A 22,565-nucleotide genomic window follows, 5' to 3' on the forward strand; every position below is an offset into this window, starting at 1 on the left:
ACAAAAGTTATAATTTCGTACAAATATGAAAATCGTTATCATTGTATGGGAAATAATAGATAAAAAATATACATAGAAAGATACAATATGTACTTATTAAATATTTAATATTCACATTGTGTAACTCGAGTGAAACAATTTTAAACATACAATTTGGGAAAGCTATTTAACGAAATATATAATTCATGTCCATACAACGACTTTTATATCGATAATTTTAATCGCAATATGTAATTCATGATGCAATTCAAATTTGCTTTGTAATTCAGGTCAAACATTTTCAATATATTTTTTTTACAATTTGACGCAATCCAGAATTTTCAAGATTGCTGCGATTTTTCATTATACCAGTGAAAATTGGAAAAAAAATTCTAATACAGTTTGCATTTTTTTATGGTAGCACAAAAACAGTTAGTTTTAATAAATGATAAAATGTACAGTAATCACTGAAATTCAAAGTAACAATATCAATTTTTTGAAAATATCTACGCTGTTTTTTTGTATCAGAAAAATAAATCATAATACCAATAACTGACTAATATAAATTTTATATATTTTTCACGGTTTAAATTAAGATTGAACACAATTGCAGTATAAATTGTGAAATTTCTTTGTAAATTTTCTTCTTAACAAGTATATAAATTCATAAAATATATCAAGTTTCACATTTGTAATGTTTAAATATTGCAAGTTGTTCCAAAGTCAACTTACCTCTCAATATCCATTAATATACTATCAACATCGACATAAAATTACGCTTCAATGAAAATCACAATATCAATTAAACAATGCACAATCGATCACGAATTTAACAATAATTTTTTACATTACGATAATTTCCGATCGTGCGCATAATCGGGGAAAAAAGGAAAAGATCGAATTTCTTCGGACTTTTACAAATTACACAAGTCGTGCGAGAGAGGGCGGGCTTTACATCATCGTTAATTGTCTCATGAACTTATTATATGCTTTGTTATTATACGGTTTCTTTCTTGCATCTCGGGAGAGATTATAATGGCGTTGTTTGAGCGTACAACCGATTTAATTACTTCTCCGAATCGCGAGAGAAAAGCGCGGCTTCCCTCTCCGTGCTTTGAGTGAGAAATGTCGGAATGCGATTGTGAACTTCTTTCTTGCGTAATGAGATTTTTCAATTCCTTTTCTCCCTTCGAGCACCTTTCCTTAGCCATTTCCTGCGTTGGAAAGATTGGAAAGAAATCAAGCCACATGACAGTTAATGTTACATGTAATCACAATCAATTGCGGAATTAATCGAGGTCTCATTTTCTGATTAATAATAAGTTATAAATATATAACTTCACTGAAATAAAACGATATTAAATATTTCATACGATTGACTTGAATTCCTCATGGCGAAGCCAGCATAATAACGTTTTTATCATAAAAATATACATAATGAACGTTGTATACATACTTAAAACATCTAGATTGAAGCCTTAGACATCTTTAGGAAATTTTAAAGATATCTAGTGTTACTTTTTTAAACAATCAAAAAATTTTAAGGACTAAATAGACTAAAATTGAGTCTACAAACATTGAAAATATTTTTTAAAATAGGTATAGGTGTAGATAAAGATGGACGTCCGCAGGGGGGAGGGGAAATGGGCACGTGTCCCTCCCCCCTAGAAAATGGGAAAAAATTTTTTTAATTCAAATAATTAAATTAAAATTTTAAAAATACAAAAAAAGTTTTAAATACAAAAAACAAAAAAAAAAACAAAAACTTTTCTCGATTTACATCTACCTTGTCGCGGTAAGAAAACTTTAATATTAAAAGATGTAAAAATATTAAAGTATAAATTTTTTTATCAATTAATCTGAAAGTGATATGCCCTTTCCTGGAAAAAATTCTGCAGACGCTCTTGCTGATAAAGTATTATATACACCTGCCTAATATTAGTTATATAGCATCAAAAGAATTGCAGAAATATTGCAGACATCAAAGAGAGATAAAAAAAATTATTGAAACTGTCCAAGTTCATGTTTATATCCGGATATCCGACTATTTTAATTTTAATAATCGCTTTTTGTAAGTTTTATATAATTCTCATAATTTTAAATATGAAAGACAGATATAGCACATCGCGCGTCACATAGCGGTAAATAAAGGAACTAACAACTACTTTTATTTTTTATATTTTTTTTATAATATTTTATATTTTCATAAATGGTCTTATAATGTCTTTCCAATATTATGTGTTACAACTTGTAAGATTATTACATTGTTGCAATGTAATTAAATGTTTTATGTTGTATAGGTACGTAAAATAAACATTTTTAAAACGTCTAAATATAAATATATTTTGAACGTCCATGTTCATATATTATCTATAAATGTTTGGATTAAATAAAAACCAAAACTGGACGTCCATTAGACATTCTGTGCTACCTGCGCAAAAGTAGAAATCGATAATTGTATCTTTCAAGCACATAGATGTCATATAGAAAAAAGGAAGACAATTATAGATTCAATTTATAAAATCATTTAATTTTGTTGTTTATATTTCATCTCCATTTTCCATAGGAAATCTAAGTATGTCATATGCAACTAAAAAACACATTAACTTTTGCAAGAAAAACAAAGTTATATCAAATATATTTAATATCGTTTATCTTCAAAAAGAAGTGAAATAATTTTATTTCGTAAAAAATATAAATAAAAATGCACATACTCTATTATTACTACGTATAACTATATGTGTAAGTATATAAAGACTAACATATTCTTTAGGTTTACAATTTTATTTTACTTGCAATATTTATATAAAATGTTTTTCTTTAATTTTATTCCAAGACTTAATTAAATTTAATCAAGTTTAAAAAAAATTAAATTACCTCAGTCATACAACATAACCGACAATCCATAAAAGCGACTGATTTTCAAGATGTTCTATTTTACCGAAATGTTTTCTGCGACATATCAAGTATAATCGACAGTCACGCTTTGGTTTAATCGTGAAACGCGATCGAATTGCCTTACCTAGCTTGCGATTCAATCTGCATAGGAACACGTAATCGATAGACGAGACAATAGATTCCATCAGTGGAATACTCTTTTTTTCCTTCGACACTCTCTTTCATTGTTACCGATATTTTCTTTCTTGAATTTATTTGTCTAAAAACAATATATTTTAAAACAATTATTTATCTAAAAACAATATATTTTTAAAAACTGTTAAAACTCAAGCTCTTTCTAGTTCAAATTACTTTTACATATGTTAAATGATTAATCCAATCCTTTTTAATTAATTCTCAATTCATATTACGTATGTGAGCTCTCATTTCTCGATTATATTAATTTATATAATATATTTAATACATTTCTCTAAAAAAAATTATTAACATGATCCGTGCTGTGTATCACACCGCGTGCAGCAAGATCCAATTGACATAGGATTCAAGAATCATGCTATGATATTCCCTTTGAAACCGAAAGCTTAATCGAGAAATGGTCGAGTCGTGTGATCTCTCAGCGAAATGTCCTCTACCAAGGATGATCCAGCGTCAGGCTTCACCAAGAAGATGGATTCTATTAGGATGATAGTCTTTCCCCTTTCTTCTGCACTGATCTTTTCTTTTAACCCCTTATGTTCATCCAGCTCATCGTCCACCTCCGGCTCTTTCATCTCGCTTCATCCCGGTTGTGCCTCGCGAGCCTTTTCAGACAGCTTAGTGTAAGATTATTAATGTCCCTAAGGTCTTCCAGTTGGTTCGCCAGAAGATGTGCCTTGCAGTGAGCTGATAAAGAGGTATATGAGCAAGATGGATGATGCGAGATAAGGAGAAGGACCAAGTATACGAGAAAAACCCAGTCATCGTACAAAGGACAATTTTCCCGCTCGCCAAAAATGCATGCTATTTACACGTGCTATCTAACTATGATTAGAAACAACAAACAATTGATATGTTTTATCATTTTGTAACATGATAAATAATGTATCAAAGAGAGAAAGAGAAAGAAAGAAAGAGAGCACAAAAATCGTGAAGTATATTTTACAGTAAATAATAATAATAAATAATAAATGATAAAATAAATTGTTGCGCATTAATAATTCATATTGTTTTAATATCTTTAATTGCTTATGCAAAATTAAATAATCCGTGTATCCGATGCAAGAAATACTTTTACTTCCTACTTTTCTCTCGCATCCAACATTTTTAATATATAATGCTTCTTCCTCTCGTCTCTCTTGTCTTAAATTCGTTGATTGATCATTTCTTGTATTCCCAATTCGTTATTCTTTCTTTCACCCCTAATCTTAATGTGTCTCATTTTAATCCATAATTTAGTATTTTTTGTAATTAGTATAGACGGGTCATCAAACGCTTTCAAAATTTGTATTACACACCTTTGAAAATTTACGGACAATGTTTTGTTTATTCCAAAGCATTACATTTTTTTAAGTTCTTTTTGTAATTGTTTCCTCAAAATTTAAATTTCGAAAATCTTTAAAATATTACTTGCATAAAAATAATAACATTTCGATTAAAAAGACGAAAAACAGAAGTAAGACAAACCGTTTAAAATGTGTACAATATTATCGTACAATATTAAACTTAAAAATTTTAAAACGCTATTGTAATAAAAAGTAAAACTAAAACAGTACTTTTTTGAAATAGAATATATGTGTGTAGAAAGTTGGCTTGTATATCATTTAAAAAAATATATCTCATCCCTATCAAAACTCAAAGCATAAACGGAGAAAACTTTTTATATATTCTTTAATAACCGCAGATATCTGGTCCGCTAACTAACTGTTAATTTCAGACAAGCACGACCATTCGTGATTCGTACTTGGGTTACTTCTGTGGAGAAAGCTGATAATAGAGTGCATTTATTCAGATTCTTAAATTTACACGAACACTTAGCGCTCGTTATTCTTGCAAACGAAATTTTTTTCACATATATATACAGCTCCCGTTCTAAAGTAAGGAAAACAATTCAAGTTCGCTCCTGTTATTATTCTAATGACAAAATATTCTTCTCATCTTCGTTAAAATTTCTCAAAATTAGTTTTGAATTCTATTATTTCTGTATTTGTTCGCTTGCTACTTTAATTTCAATTATAAATCCTATTATAATTTTCAAATAGTATATATCAGAATGTATCAGACCACTCGTGGCAGCCGAATATTTCAAAAACCGAGCACGACAGACAAAAATGTTTCCTACAAAAGTTGTAGGGTTTCGAGTAACGCATTACATAATAATATTAATACGACCTTGAATAGCGTTGTCAAGATCACGTAAAGATCACCTTTAATTTCTTAAATGGAATCCCCTACTTTTCATTATATATTCTTGTAACTAATGTCGAGAACTTCCAAAACACTATAATAAAACATTTTTTCATTAAGTACTTTTTAAGTTATAAAAATTTGAAGTTAACAATTTTTTTTAATAACGTGTAAAATATCGTGCAAAATATTTAGTTTTTGATAATCATACCTTAATACTTTTATGCATGGAATAATGAGACGAATCAATTGGTGTGAAGAAAACACATAGTTGCTTTAAAAAGGGTGTATGTAATTTGCAACATATTTTTTTAAAACCAATTATGTGTTTTCTTTACATTAATCGATTGGTCTCATTATTCCGTGAATAAAAGTATTAAGGTATGATTACCGAAAACTAAATATTTTGCACGATATTTTACATTTTATGTAAAAAAATTGTATACTTCAAACCTTTATAATTCAAAAAGTACTTAATGAAAAAATGTTTTATTATAGTGTTTTGGAAAGCTCTCGACATCAGCTACAAGAATATATAATGAAAAGTAGGGGATTCCATTTAAGAAATTAAAAGTGATCTTGACAACGCTATTCAAGGTCATACTAATATTACTATGTAATGCGTTATTCAAAACCCTACAACTTTTGTAAGGAACATTTTTGTCTGTCGTTCTCGGTTTTTGAAATATTCGGCTGGCACAAGTGGTCTGATACACTCTGTAGTCTTAAATTTTTATACTTCTACAAAAATTAAAAAGAGAGAATTAATTCTTAATAAACTTCAAACTTTTAATAATAGAATTGTTTTCATTCAGTTTGATCCAAATAAGAGAAAGAGACAAAGAATCTGAAATTCACAGATATCATATTTTAGCTATCAAAAGATACGACTATATCTCGAGTCAAGTCACTCGCAGCAAACAGTAAGATAAACCATATATTTATAAACGAACTGTCTAGTTAAAAATATCTTTTAGATTATCAGACTTTGATAACGATGTACTAAACCAAAATTCCCAATAAGTTTAATCCATAACTTGGATTTATTAAAAATATTTTTATACTTTTGTTTTATCCTATTATTCTATAAACAAAAATATGACCCAAAGTCCTAATTTTTATTTTCCGGTTTTATCCCAACACGAGGAAAATAATAAACACGGCGACTGTATATTTCGACGTAAAAGAAACGATAAAAACTAATGCAATATAGTTTACAGTGATTTGAGTGAATTGCCCCGATATCAATCTTTTTTGGTTCGAAAATTTTTAACTTCTTTCAAAAAAGAAGTATTATATCAAATTAATATCCACTAAACATTAAGGAACAGTAACATAACATCGATGTTATAATTTCCCACTCAACAATGTAACCGCAAATATAACATGCCTTGCAATGTAACAATTACATTGTTGAGTGGGAAATTATAACATCGATGTTATATTACTGTTACGTAGTGTTTAGTAATGACGCTAATTTATAACTAATAACACGACCAGATAATAAATATTTATCATGCAGAAATAGAGGTATCCAATTTGACCCGCCTACTCGGTTTTATCCAACTTTCTCCTCTATATATTTAGAATTCCCCACACAAGATTACGCTAATATTAATTAATAATATATTATATATCGACTGTATAAACCAATTTCATAACTCGTAATGTCGGTAATAATTGAATTTGCAATACAAAATTACTATTTGAATTATCTGATTAATAAATTTTAGGCACAAAAGAATATATATTATTCCCTGCTTCTATCACGATGCATATTTTCTATTCCCTGTTCTATTGTCTATACTTTTGTTCAATAGTTCATAATGCGCTTTTATTTATTATTCGTTAGTAATATTTTCTCTATTATGTTGTGTCTTAAATTACATCATATCAACAATTATATCATTATCAACAATCTCTATCTACACATGACATTACAAATCATTGAAAGATTTTTTGAGTCATATTCAAAAATCAATTATCATTCAAAAAAATACTATGAAATAGTTTTACGATAAAATTGAAAATACACTAATTTCCTTTTGGAAGTCTTAAAATTTAAATCAATCTTAAAGATTTTCTAGGACCCAATGTGCTTATACGAGTATTTTAAAATACTTATATTCGAATATTTTTCGAAATATAAAAAACATAAAAATTAAAAAAATTATTTATATTTTTTAAAAATTATATAATATACCGATGCTTAGAAATTTTCATTATACCAATAAAATATATCAAATATATCAAATATATCAAATATTTCAAATATTTTAGTTTATAATACATTTACAAGCTGGAAGACGATCGACTGAATCATTTTCATAATTTCATTCATAATAATTATGCATATACGCATCTCCATAATAATGTCGAATAGGATGAATCCTTTGCTACGCTTGCGTTTACGCATGCATAAGTACTGTAATATTGATATCGTACATCATTTCCCGCAACAACGAATGCATGGAGACGTTCACAAAGGCATCCTCTGATTTGTAGTTCGTGAAATGAAGACTTGAGTCTCCAGTTTTGAAATTGAATTCTCGTCAATTCGTACTGTAAAATGTAATACTTACGTCCAACAAACGAATAGATATGCAGAATCTTTTCTCTTAGTAAAGTCAACAAATATAACGCATTCTGCGTTCTGTGTTCGGTCAGTTTTTTCTTTGTTTATTTTATCCTTCGAAAAAATTATTTTTATTTGAAATATCAGAAAAATCGATATATAAATAAACGATTATCTATATTGTATTATTTATTTTTGTATTATCTTTTTAATATATACATATTTTTTGTAACGTAAAAATTAATCAATAAATTAATTAATAAAAATATTTACGCATTATATATTGCCAATCTGCAAATTTAATTTAGCGACATCAGGCGGATTATAGTTCTGTCTCTTTCTCTAAGCGAGAAATGTAGTTCTGTCTCTTTCTCTAAGTGAGAAATGACAGCCCGAAAGATTCTTGCGTGGCATTTCGTTAGTATTCGTTTTACGCTAGTTTTGTGACGTGTGGTGTATACGTAAAACCCGTAAAAAACTTCGAAAACGAAGATTAGCGAGGAATTTTAATCGTGGAAAGAACATATTCCACTCCTATCGGCAGTGTCAAACCGTAGTGTATTTTCCTGCATAATGAGGCTAACTTTGACGTTTATTTTAGAGCTATTTATTTATTAGAGGAAAGGATTATTTTCGAAGTCTTTTAGAAGTGTACTAAAGCAAACTAAAGTATAGTTTTAGCCGAATATTTTTTTATTTAGAAATACCACACAAGAATTCTTAGCGTGTCATTTCTCGCCTCTGACGTCACAGTTAAATATGGCTGCGGCGACAATCCAGGAGCCCTAATGTGACTATATCTTATTTCGTATACAAAGTTGCAAATTTATATATAGAACTATATTATTATAAATCTTATTTTGCATCGCGCTACATAATAGGAGATAGATCTCGCTCATGCAAAAACCCTTGTAAAAAAATCGTAGAGTTATAAATATCATTTTGTGCATCAAATACACTGACCGAAATAAACTGGACTTTTTTATATTGCAATTCTAAAAATTTCATATTTTTAATTTTAATTTTTTTTTAATTTAAATTTCATCGAACTAACAATTTTGTACATTTAAAATATGTTACTAAAAAAAAAGATTGATAATATTACACATAATATATGAAATAATTTCAATCTAGAAACTAACACTTTTTGATTATTTGATAGTAGAAGTATGCTTTTTTTCAAATAAATCAAAGCGATACATATGTTGCAAAAAGTGAGACATAAACTCCTAGCCGGCGAAAAAATATTCTTATAAATATTCTGTTAAAACTTAAACTTTTACGAGAACAACCGTTTTATCGAATACACAGCCTGAGAATAGTAAAAATTTATATCAGACAAATAAGATGGTGCAATAAAATTCAATAGCTTTAGCCTAATTCACAAAAATCAGGACAGACCAAGATAAATCTTTGATAAATAAAATATAATGTATATATTTTTTTTACTTACCTCCAAAAAGTCTCGGTAAAATAACATTACACGTTACAAAAATGCATTCTTTGTAAATTTCTTCTATAAACATTGTTTCTTGAGAAATAAGGAAAACGTTTCTAAAATAAGAAAGGCTAAATTGTTGTCCATGTAAAATAACAATTTTTAATCAAATTTATTTATAATATATAAAAAGTACTATATGTATAAGAGTAATATATAATATATAAAAAGTACGCAATGTGTACATTTTTTTTGGTAAGCCATACACAAGAAAAAATTTTATTTTTCTAAAACATTATCTTGTTTTCGAATAAATTACATTGATCATATAATTTATCCAGTATATCTATTCATGAATTCACTTTTTCTCTCCTTCTCTCTAATATATGATTACAAAAAAAAATAAATAATCACAATTAATGATCACAACTAAAAATAACAACTATTAATTAATTTAATTTCATACGATTTTGTATGCTGAATTCAAAATATACATTTTCTAAAATATATTTTTCATTCTTCCTTATACATACATATATATATATATATATATATATACATATAGTATTATGCAATTCAAAATACATATTTCAAACATTTTACTTGCATTGTTTTTACAAATTTTCTTAATAATACTATTTCAAATGTACTATTAATAATTATTACAGTAATATTAATGCATTAAACACATAAAATATTAGCATCTTATAATTCCATCCAAATTAATTTTCTTACAAAAAAAAAATAGCGACAAATTTAATTAATTACTATAGTATACTATATGTATACAGTATCCAGGGAGAGATCGTGCATATTCAGATGAAAATTCGTCTATTTCGCACAGATTTTCGTCCATGATCTCCCCCTTTACTGTTTTTGTAACTTGTTAGTACCTGCAATGAATGACACCAAGCCCCCGAAACATCAAACAATAAATCTAGACCTGGTATGCCGTATTTATATAATATATATATACGTTACTGAATGTGAGTAGCCACGCTCTCCCCACTTTATGCGCAGAAAGTTGCGTTCTCTTCCTGAATACAATATATATATATATATATATATATATATATATATACGTATACATATATACATATATATAGATTTTGAAAAATCGATGATTTCTTGTGTAATTATATGCTTAATGTGTTATGTACCTAATTTAACTTAATCTAATCAAATCTAACCTTGAAAAAAATCTTCAAAAAATTTTAAATAAACAAAGTACCTTATAACTATTTTTGCAATCGTTAATTTTTTTTCTTCATTAGGAAACAAATCAGAACAAAAAAAAAATAGAAAATGATTGAAAATTTCAAAATATGTCTATATAGATCGAAAAGATAAAGAAATATTCATAACTATTAAAAAGCCGCCTATTTAATAAATTTCTTTAACTAATCGTATCTAAGTGACTCTACAAATAATTTTAACTTTATATTATCTTTATATATACACATTTTATAAAGCTAAAAACAGACTTAAAATTACAATATAAACTTATATACTATAACCTAACTTATATACTATACTATAAACAAGAAATAATGAAATTTATAAACATGAAAATTTTAAAAATTATTGTTGATTTTCAAAACATTTTCCTAGGATATAAAAAATAACATTATTAATAAATCAAAAATATAATTATAATACAATAATACATTGTAATATAATACTGACACAAATGAAAATCTCAACATAAAAGATTTATGCTAGATGAATAAAATTTACACAGCATGTTTGCTTATATGAATATTAACATTGATACCAGTTACAAAATTACAATTCATAAGATGTGTATGTAGCGCCATGGCGAATATAGAATAGAATTTTCCATTAAACACCTATAGAATAACTGTTTATAAACATTAAGGTCACTATGAAAGGCTATGCTAATATTCTACTATGATTGTGGTTTTCACGGACAAGCTGCAAACAATCAGTATTCCATTCTACTATCCAGGGCTCTTGTGCAATATTACTCAAGATGAATTTGATAGAACAAGACTGGCAAGCACGCCACAAGCCGGCTAGAGCAGACACTCTCAAATAAACAATTGAAAACAGTTTTTATGGTGTCGTTGAATATAATTGCAGCTTGAATTTATGCTGCAGACGCACTCTGCTCCGCCAGGACCATCCAGGAATGTGCCGATCTTCGCTCTTTCCAGTGGATCGGAAAGGTCCAAATCCCAGTCATTTAGTAGCAGTTTTCAGGGTTATTGCCAATAGTTGTACACAGAAGAGATGTCTCATTCTTATCGCGATTTCACGATACAAAAATTCATCTTCTCGAGGCCTATCACACAATCTCGTTCAAATTGAGTTAATTAATGAGTGCAGTATCGCTTTCAAGGTATTCTGTACAATCGTAGTATATGTTAGCATAGCCTTTCACAGTGATACTAATGTTTACAAACAGCTTTCAAGTATTTATAGAAAATTCTATTCTGTATTTGCCATGCCACTACACGCACTTCCTATGAATTGTGATCTTGTAATTGGTATCAATGTAAACACTTATTTATGTGAACAAACATTCTGTGTAATTTTCATTCATCTAACATAACTCCTTCTTGATGTTCGGATTTTCATTTTTGTCAGTACGTACATTGTTGTATACTTACAGACATTCTTAAGCGCTACATAAACAATACTTTTCAAAATTCTATAATGTTAACAAAAAAATTACTTTTGTTCTTTATATACAACAAATATAGTAAAATCTTAATTTTTGCCTTATGTAGTAAGAAGAGCAGAAAATTCTTGGGAAAAAATTGAAAAATACTTTTATCAGTATAGCACAATATGCCTTGTACTTGTGCGAACGCAGATGCGCATACCAAGCTGTTAAAATTTGTAGAAATATTGTGCCTCATCATCAAGCGACATTAGTATATATTTAAAGAAGTACATAGAGAAAAATATTAAAACTACGGGGCCAAATTTAAGGAGACTTTACTTTATTACAAATAATATTAAATTATTAGAATTTCTAACAATAGTTTTCATTTTAAGAATTTATTTAATTTATTTAATTATAATTGAAAGCGTTACTTTACAATGTATTAAATAATTATATTTTAATTAAATTGTACATTTCTATGATAATCAATTGTAAATATAAGATTCTATAGATATATCTAATTATATAATCTAACCCTAACTATACTACTAACTCTATAAGAACTGTTTTTTATTTTTATGAAATAGATACAAAGATACATGTAAACATCTAGTTCGAAGAGCTTCATACATATCTCCAATAATATTCTACTTATTCAAATATCTTATTTGTACGTATTCGTATAATAATTTTAGATAATAATTTCGCTATATTAGTTTAATTGGATGGACATAATAGTATTATATATTTTATGCAGCGACTCAATCCGTTCTAATATCAATTAGAAATCATATCTGCATGTTATAAATCAGAATGAATAAATTAATTCCCTTTAACTAACTTTCTGTGACAAATCATCAAAACCGAAACAACATTCTGTGTATTAGTATGTAAGAAACCTTACTATTACTTAAAAATACTTAAAGCAATTAATGTCATTAACTGCACTGTCAAAATCACCTTGAAAGCTTTTATGAAGAATGAGAGACTTACTTAGACTGTACTTTCAATGCATGCTCCTTAGATAAGTTTTCCATAATTTTCGCAAAAGGCTTCACTCTCAATTTACCAAATTTTTCATTCTGTTTTTCATTCTGTTTTCCGAGCATGACTGTAGTTTCGACTGTAGGTTGATCTAAACTATTACCGACATTGTCGTCATCATCATCAACAATAATAATTTCAGGAGTTGTGCTATTTTTATTATCATCCTTTTTTTTCACATTCTTAAAGTTCGGAACATGTACATAATTATGAGAGTTTTTCAAATGACTTTTATACTTGTTTTTATCAGTAAACTTAAATGAGCATAATAAACATTTTATTAGAGATACCTGGGTTGATTGATTATTATCATCCTTTGTTTTCACATTCTTAGAGTTCGGAATATGTACATAATTATGAGAGTTTTTCAAATGACTTTTATACTTGTTTTCATCAGTAAACTTAAATGAGCATAATAAACATTTTATTAGAAATAAATCCTTCTGGGTTAATTGATTCAATTGTGGATTATCATCAGTTTGAATAAAATCTGCATGAGCATATTTCAGGTGAGCGTTAAAAAAGAACAAAGATGGATACTCTAATGGACATAAAGGACACATGTAATTAGAATTGTTATTTGTAATTGCATTACTTTTTATAGTTTGTGGAACAATTACAAATTTGTGTGATCCATTTGATTGGATTACAGGTAGGATTTTAAAATCAGATTTAATCATTGGCGAAACAATGTTGGTTCTAAATTCATTAATCGATTTAGATTTTAAATCACTTGTATCACTTTTTCTGAGCTTATTAGTTGATTTAGTGGATAGAATTGTGGGTAGAATTGAAGTTTTAAAATTTTGATTAAATTGACTACTTGATGCAACAGGTGTTGCAACATTGTTCCAAATTTCGTTAATAGATGGCATCGTAGGCACTTTCAGCGCAATTTTATTATCTGCTGGAACTATGAATTTGATTTTATTTGGTAAATCAAAATTGGAATAAGTTTTTTTTATTTTTACCCCATGTTTATCTAAAATATTATTTGAAGTATTATCTTGAAGAAATTGTCTATAATTATCTTGAAATGTTGCTGCTGCTACGGTTGCTGATGTTGATGTTGTAGTTGCTGTTGTTGTTGTAGTTGCTGCTATTGTTGCTGTTGTTGTAGTTGCTGCTACTGTTGCTGATGTTGATGTTGTAATTGCTGCTGTTGTTGCTAATATTGATATTGTAGTTGCTGCTGCTGATGTTGAGGTTGTAGTTGTTGCTGTTGTTGCTGATGTTGTAGTTGCTGCTGCTGCTGCTGCTGCTGATGATGATGATGTAATTGCTGTTACTGGTGCTATAGTTGTTGTTACTGATGTTGATGTTATAGTTGCTGCTGCTGATATAGTTGTTGTTGCTACTGATGTTAATATTGATGCTTGATTAACTTTAACCCTTTGTTGAACTAACTGCTTTCGAATATTATCGTCTTTAATCGTGGAAGGTATAGAGCTTAACGTAGTGTGTTCGACAAACAACTCATCAATATGGATCTGAAAAATATGTGCCTGGATAGCATCAGCAGACAAGAACTTCATATTGCAAAACAAACAATTATATCTATATTTGGCTGTGTTATATACATCATTAGAGTTAAGTGGATGTTTTATTACTTCATTTGAATTCGAAGATGATGCGTGTTCACAATTCTTACAATCATCCGTGTTATTGCATACAATATCGTTTAAATGAAAGTGTTTCTTATGGCATTCCAATAAAATAGCTGTTTCCAGAACTTCGCCGCAAACGTGACAAATATGTCCATTATAAATATCACGACAAATGTGAGTTAATGTTCTATGTTTATAAAGCAAATTAAGTGTTCTAAATTGTCTCTTGCATCTGTCACATTTAAAATCGCCATCATTAGAGTAAAATGCTATGTGATTTTCCATATCATTAGTATCTATACATTTCAATTGACAAATCTGGCAAATGTTTTCATTGGACGATTGTTCAATTTCCTTTTGTTGATTTGTAGAACTAATCTGTTCTTGGTCCTCGGATGCGTCAAGTTGGCTTCTTTCTTTAGACTCTTTTGCAATCTCAGTTAATTTCTTTTCATTCCAATGGACATGCATATTATGTGAATGAAAATGAGACTCAAGATTAAATCCCTCGTTGCATATGTCACAAATATAATTGTAGGATTTACGTTTATCTTCTGAATAATGCGTAAGTTTGTTGTGATGATCCAACATGTACATTCCTTGAAAATTTTGTGCGCAGAGCGAGCAAGTAAATGTATGATTTTGATAATAATACATTTTGTGATCCATATAACGATCATAAGTTTCAAATACCAAATTACATATATTACACACCGCTGTATGAGTACTTGATGCTTTTTGATTCGTATGAGAATCACGCGTGAGTGTATCGAGTAATTCTTGGTCATGCAGATGTAATATATGAGGTCGAAGTTCATATTTTTTAATAAAACCTTGATTACAAAATACACAGTGAAAATTATAAGTTTTTGAGATCTCCGGTACATGTGCCGCCGTAATATGTGTTTGTAGAAGACGTTTCGAACTGAACGCAGTGCAACATATTGGACAGAGATCAGTAGCATCTTTAAAAGTACGTTTGTGTTGCTGCAAATTTTTGTGGCTATGAAATTGTTTTCCACATACATCACAGGGATAAACAATAATTTTTGATTTAATAGTATTCACTTGCGCATTTGCAATATCATGGTTACTAATCATAGAATTATCATTTTCTAAAAGCTTTGCCGAGTTTTGTGATTCATTGATGGTTTCGATTTTCTTCGTAACTAAGTTATTGTTAACAAAAGAATTTTGTTTATCTTCATTAATTTTTGACTCTTCTTCAATAATTTTTGATTTAATGGAATCCACTTGCGCATTTGCAACATCATGGTTATTAATCGTAGGATTATCATTTTCTAAAAGCTTTGCCGAGTTTTGTGATTCATTGATGGTTTCGATTTTCTTCGTAACTAAGTTATTATTAACAGAAGAATTTTGTTTATTTTCATTAATTTTTGACTCTTCTTTAGCAATTTTCGGATCTTCTTCATTAATTAGCAATATCTGATGTTTATTTGTTATTTCTACTGACTTCTTACTTGAGCATTCATTAAAATTAATCTTTTCATCATGTGTAACCGGAAGTCCATCAGCATTCTTACTGCTCTGCATCTTAAAAATAATTTTCGAGAGTGTGTTTATTTTTTTCATGGAAACTTTTTGATCTTCGGTCATTTCTTCCTGTAATATGCAAAAACTTTGATGTATCATCAGCTCTGATTGAGTTAGGAATACCATGTTACAACGAAAACACTTATAAGTATTTTTAATTGAACTACATTTTATATCAATATCTATTGGGTACTGATCATTTTCTCTCCGAACATATTTCAGACAATGAATACTTAAGTGTCGTTTCAACTCAACATAATCAGATAATAGTACATAACAAATGCAACATTGATTTTGTTTGGATAGATGTTCACTTAAGTAATGTTGAAGTAATTTATGTTTCAACTTATATCGTGCATCGCATATACTTGACATATATGCTATATGAGACGACTTAATGTGCATGTGCTTGTCCGATTTTGAAAAGAAACTTTTTTTACAAACTTTACACAAAAAGAAGCCATCATTACATTTTTCGACTTCTGATACTATCTTCTCTTTTACATCTGCATCTGGAACAGTTGCTAAACGTTCCAAAGACACTTCTAACTTCTTCAGTACCACTTTATTCTGTATATCACTTTCTTGAAATGACGTAGAATTACATTGAGAAGAAAAGGAGTTGTTTTCTTTAAACGTGGTTTCAGTTGTAGCAATTTGATGACAATTTCTGATCTTCTCATCACATCTTGTTAAAATAATTCTACAATTCTTACATTTAAAACGAACCATAATAGTTTTCCAAAAGTTAGAAACTATTTTATCAGTCTCATCGTGTTTTGTTCTAGTATTACGTTCTGTGTTAAGTTGAGATTTTTTAGATATATCTTTTTTCTTCTTTTTTCTTAAATTTGGAATTGTTTCTGCAGAAGCTATAGTTCTTAGAGATCGTAAACTATATGGCATCTCGTGATAACATGAAATCATGTCATTTCTTCTATCTTTAATTCCTTTATCTTCGGTGGTTGTATTTGGAAGTTTTTCCAGAAAAGATTTCATCATTTCAACATCCGCATGTAATTTTACAAATGGCTTCTTAGACTCTTCGCAATTTTTATCTTGCTCCATAGTAGAATGTGTCATTTGTTCTAGATTATTTGTTTTTGCAGATGAAGAATCAACTTGTTTATTATATATTTTTGAAAACTTTGGTTTCAAAGTTTTTACCTCTCTTTCATCATGAGATAAAGCGGATGGAAAACTATCTTTCATCTTAGAATCAATATTAAATTTATTTGGACTGGCATTAATATTGCGTTTTTTTTTGCAAAATTCTAAATATTCCGTTAATGTTGGTTGCCGTAATTTTTTCGTGGATGACATTCCATTATTAAATAATTCTTCAGTTTTTAAGTTTTTGGCGTCAGTCTTCACCATATCATCATCGTTCCAAGATTCATTTTTATTTATAAGAGCATTTTGTTTCTCCGATTTCATGAGATTATTTGTACGTGGTGACTCTTCATGTGCATCAGTTTTCAAAGTGGCATTTTTACAAAATGTATTTACATTCTTAGGCTTCAGTTTTTTGCGTTTAATTATGTTACTAGAATTTATTAATTCACTATGTACGTGAAATATGTGCGATTGTAGAAGTGCTTTAAATCTATTTCTAAAAACACGATTACAAAAATTACAAACTAAGTTTGAGGGACGATAAACGTCATGTGTCGCGTTACAACTGTTCCTAACATGTAAATTAAGTTTCTTCCTCGTAATAAAATGTCTGTTACAATTTTTACATTTATAATCTCCATTATAGTATTGTTTATGACTTTCACAATTTTGAACAGAAGAGAATTTTCTAAAACATATGTTACATTCAGTAGGGTCTCTTCTTTTCGACGATTGATTAGTGTGTCGCATTTTGGTTCTAGAATTTGAGCTAATGTTTTGCTGTTTCTTTTTTTCTTCAAATTTTTCGGTTGTTTTTGTAAACGCATTAATATTCTCATTTTTAGAAATTTGAAAATCGTTAGAACGTTTCTTTTTTGATTGTGATAAAGCATCGCGTTCAACAATTGTCCTTTTGCGTTTTAAATTAGTTTTATCAGTGCTATTTATATATGCAGAATGACTATTAAATATATGTTTACTCTTTCTACTATTTACAGTTTGGGGCGAAACGTCGTTTATGGATAATGATGATTCGTCACGATTAATCATATTCAAACAATTTTTATCTAACGTATCATTTTTAAGATTAAAGATATTTTTAACTAATCTATCCGTTGTGTCAATATTTAATGTAGTCGTATCAACAGGTTCAGCTTTAATCTTCACTCCATTTTGGATCTCCGTATCATGCTGAAAAATATTTGTAAGTCTAGCTTAATTTTTTAAATTTATTTAAAAGCAACAAAATTTTTTAAAGATCAAAGCACAATACAGAAAATATTAGAAATAGAAATAAAGACCTATTGCATAATAAAAAAGTACAGGCAATAGGAACAGGAAATATCTATCAATAGAAAGCCGAATAATATTTATTTCCTGCTTCTATTGATGGATATTTTTCATTCCCTGTTTTTATTGTCTGTATATTAATATTATGCAATAAGATTAATACATTTGATATTTATTTATTTATTTTTATTCCTAATATTTTCTCTATTGTGCTTTGAGCTTAACTGTCAAAAGTGAGAATAAAACGCTAGTATTAAAATTAGTTATTAAATAACAAACAACTAATTTCTATTACAAATAATTCCTACTGAAGGAATTTTGAAATATCCCTTCTTTTATATATGTATACAAATCGCAGTTCTATATATTAAGTCATTAATAGCTATACTAAATATAATGCAAGGTCATGCATATCTAATTGGGTAGAATATGTAAGTTGGACAGTCAAATATGCTAAAAGTCATTGGCATATTTCTTGTTTTTAAATATGCAGTATTTGATATTTTGTTTTATTTTGACATGTACATTCATATTATCGTTTTATTAAAAAACAGCATATCAAAGTCTATCCAATTAGATATAGCTGCATTACATTTCACGATATGGCTTATACATGTTAGCAGTCTAATATAATGTATAAAAACCTAAAAACCTCTATGTAAATAATCGAAAGGATCTAATTAACCATACATTTACGCAAATCGATCATTTGCTGCTCAGAAAAATCAGCACGTTGATTAATCAGAAGATCCGAATCCTGTTTAACTAGTAAATTAGACTATTAGATCATAAGGACTATCTCACCTCACTTAAAAAAAAAAAAAAAAAAAAAAAAAAAAAGGTTGAGGTGTGCTATATTTACATATATACATTAAAGTGCAATTTCATAAACGCTAAAAACCAGCGTCAAATTAAAATCACTAGACTTTCTCTAGATTCGGCGTCAAGAAAATATAGTGAGAAATAAAGTTCAGACCGTTTCAACTTTTTCAGCGTGCCGCAAACTCAACAATAATTGTAATTAACAATGAACAAAAAAGAAGAAAGAGTTCTTTTTGAACATTATTCACCTGCCTCGCACGTTTTGTCATCCATGCACAATATTTCTGCCTGTAAGCCATTATATTCTCAATTTTATCGGCGGTTCACAACGCGCATATTTTGCCACTACTCCCTCCATTAGACAAGCGACAAATTTAGTCACATAATCTCCGTTTGACGCTGGTTTCTAGCATCAATGAAAACTGCGCTTTACTGACAATAAATAGAGTCTCGTTCACTTTGTCCATCTATGTGTAGACCATAAATGTTGTCTCGTTGAACAAAATATAAAAGTTCAGCTTGTTTACTCAATTAATAGACACAAGCGTTTTAAATTAAATATATTTTTCCATTAAATAAAGTTTAAATTGCAACACATCAATATATACAGGGTATTTCAAAGTACTCTTTAATTGCGTTCGTGAGCAAGTAGAGCACAGTAAAAGAGCAGAGATATGAAGGTTACAGGGATTTGGGGGTTGCAGGGATATTTTATGAAGGGACACAACAGTGAATTATTACTAATAAAAAATTTTTCTTCGCACATGGGTTGAGATAGGTTAGGTTAAGTTAGGCTAATGCTAAATCTACGAGAACCTTCAGAAATGAAGAGGCGTCTATATGCAAATGTGGTGCATTCTGTATTATTATACGGAGCACCGGTTTGGTATAAAAAACTAGCGACCTCAAGAAAACATCAAGCAAGAATGAATCAAATCCAGAGAGCAATTGCGATAAGAGTTATATCTGCATATCGCACAACCTCATTCGCGGCGGCCACATTACTGGCCAGGATTCCGCCGCTATATCTGGCGTCAGAGCAAAGTCTCATCAAAGGATTTGTGACATCAGAGATGGACGGGAGACTGGACGCCATCGGCAGAAGAGGAGAATTAAGAAGATGGAAGAGGTCCTCATGCACCAGCAGATCTATATGCAGAACTATAACTTAGCCGGACCAGGGAGGCCATAGTGCCCAATATGAGTAGCTGATTCATGCGTAAGCATGGGAATCTATCGTTTAGACTTACGCAGAACCTGACAGGTCATAGTGTTTTTGGAACCTATCTATACAGAATAGGCAGTGTCCAGTCCCCGATGTGCGAGCATTGCGTAATGGGTATGGTGGACGCGGCAGAGCAAACAGTTCAATCGTGTATGGCCTGAAAACAGGAGAGAAAAGAACTAAGAAAGAAGATAGGGGATGCGCTCTCCTTGAAGCACATTGTAGCGGCAATGTGCAAAAGTAGAGAGAAGTGGCATGAGGTGTCCAAATTCGCTGAAGTAGTAATGGAAAAGGAGAGAAGAGAGAGGGAAAGGCAGATAGGTGAGAACCTGTCTGCACAATCAACCTAGTTATGACGGAGGATAAGATGGAGAGAGGCATTATTTATATTATTTAATAAATAATGATGTGTGTGTGCGTGTGTGTGTGTGTGTGCGTGTGCGTGTGCGTGTGTGCGTGTGCGTGTGTGCGTGTGCGTGTGCGTGTGCGTGTGCGTGTGCGTGTGCGTGTGTGTGTGTGTGTGTGCGCGCGCGCGTGCGTGCGTGCGTGCGTGTGCGTGTGTGTGCGTGCGCGCGCGCATGTGTGTATGTGTGTGTGTATATCGGAGTGTGTAGGTGGAAGAAAGTCTGCATGTATATATATATGTAAAAAGGTTAGGGAGTGTATGCGTGTATCGGGTTAACATCGGTATACGTATGCACCTGAAAGAGAGAAGCACCGTCCTTTTAAGGGTCGGTGGGAGAATAGGAGAGGAGATAATGAAGAAGAAAAAGGGATAAAAAGAGGAGAGAAAGGCAAGTCCCGGCAGTGCAGTAGATGTATTGTGGAAAACAGTTCCTGCTGCACTGCCGGAAAGCGAAAGAAGAGGCCCATGCAATGGGCACGGGCAAAGGTTTAGTGGATAGGGCCATTCAGAGCTGTTATCTCTGATAGGAGTTGGGGGACAGCCGCCAACACACTATCAAAGACGAGGTGCTCTGGATGAATGAGTCACCACATAACCTATAAGGCCGACCCATAGGTATCTGTAAAAAGGAATCCTCTGCCCTGCGCCGTATCTCAAAAAAAAGGTAAGAGTTAGGTTAAGTTAGGTTAGGTTAGATTTCTTGTCAGAAGGCTGAAGTGCGCGAATGCAACCACCAGCATGAACGGGAAGAGAACCTCGCCGGGGGCTTGACGAGATTCCCTCGGCGAAACAGCCGAAGTAGAGACCCCAAAACAGCGAAGGCAGGGCGTCCAGCTATGTGAATTTGGCACCCGACTTAAAGTAAATGGATATTTCAGGTACGCATTCGATTGTACTTTGTTTGTACCCGTTTGTACCGATTTTTATTTTGTTTGTACCCGTAAGAGTTGGAAGTTATTAAGGGTTGAAAAATCACCAGCACCCCACTTTGAGATATCGTAATTTTCGTGGTGCCGTTCGATTCAGTATCATTTGTACCCGTTTGTACCGCTTTCCATTTCGTTTGTACACCTAAGGGGGTGGAAATACGGGGTATTTAATATTCGCGAAAGGGGTAACTTTGCTATTTTTAAAGATATTCAAAATCTGTAAACGGGTGCTGCTTCCTAATCGTTTATACCCGTTTGTACCGCTTTTCATTTCGTTTGTACCCCCACGGGGGTGAAAGTACCGAATTTTTAAAATAGGGGTAAGAGCTAACTTTGTCAATTTTAAAGATATTCGAATTCTGCAAACGGGTGCTGCTTCCTAATCGTTTGTACCCGTTTGTACCGCTTTCCATTTCGTTTGTACCCCTACGGGAGTAAAAATACCGAATTTTAAAATAAGGGTAAGAGCTAACTTTGTCAATTTTAAAGATATTCGAATTCTGCAAACGGGTGCTGCTTCCTAATCGTTTGTACCTGTTTGTACCGCTTTCCATTTTGTTTGTACCCCCACGGGGGTGAAAGTACCGAATTTTTAAAATAGGGGTAAGAGCTAACTTTGTAAATTTTAAAGATATTCGAATTCTGCAAACGGATGCTGCTTCCTA

General features: G+C 30.4%; 1 protein-coding gene across 4 annotated transcripts in view; it reads right to left on the minus strand.

Annotated features, from left to right (window-relative positions):
* Positions 1-628: 628 nt before the first annotated feature.
* Positions 629-22,565, minus strand: part of LOC114939364 (uncharacterized) — a 34,133-nt gene continuing 12,196 nt past the window's right edge. Inside the window, exons 2-3 of one of the 4 annotated variants that reach the window (XM_085484855.1) lie at positions 3,002-3,136; positions 629-1,193 (exon numbers count right to left, since the gene is read on the minus strand). In XM_085484855.1, coding sequence (XP_085340981.1) covers positions 1,151-1,193; positions 3,002-3,136 — 178 coding nt within the window. In that variant the 3' untranslated portion in view covers positions 629-1,150. Of the gene's footprint in view, positions 1,194-2,202; positions 2,411-3,001; positions 3,137-9,420; positions 18,420-20,590; positions 20,723-22,565 lie in introns of those variants that run through there. The other 3 variants (XM_085484857.1, XM_085484856.1, XM_029313641.2) reach the window with 3 other exon arrangements.

The sequence above is a fragment of the Nylanderia fulva genome, unplaced genomic scaffold (assembly GCF_048542155.1).
Source record: "Nylanderia fulva isolate GAGA-0341 unplaced genomic scaffold, ASM4854215v1 Scaffold32, whole genome shotgun sequence".
In the NCBI taxonomy this organism is placed as follows: domain Eukaryota; kingdom Metazoa; phylum Arthropoda; class Insecta; order Hymenoptera; family Formicidae; genus Nylanderia; species Nylanderia fulva.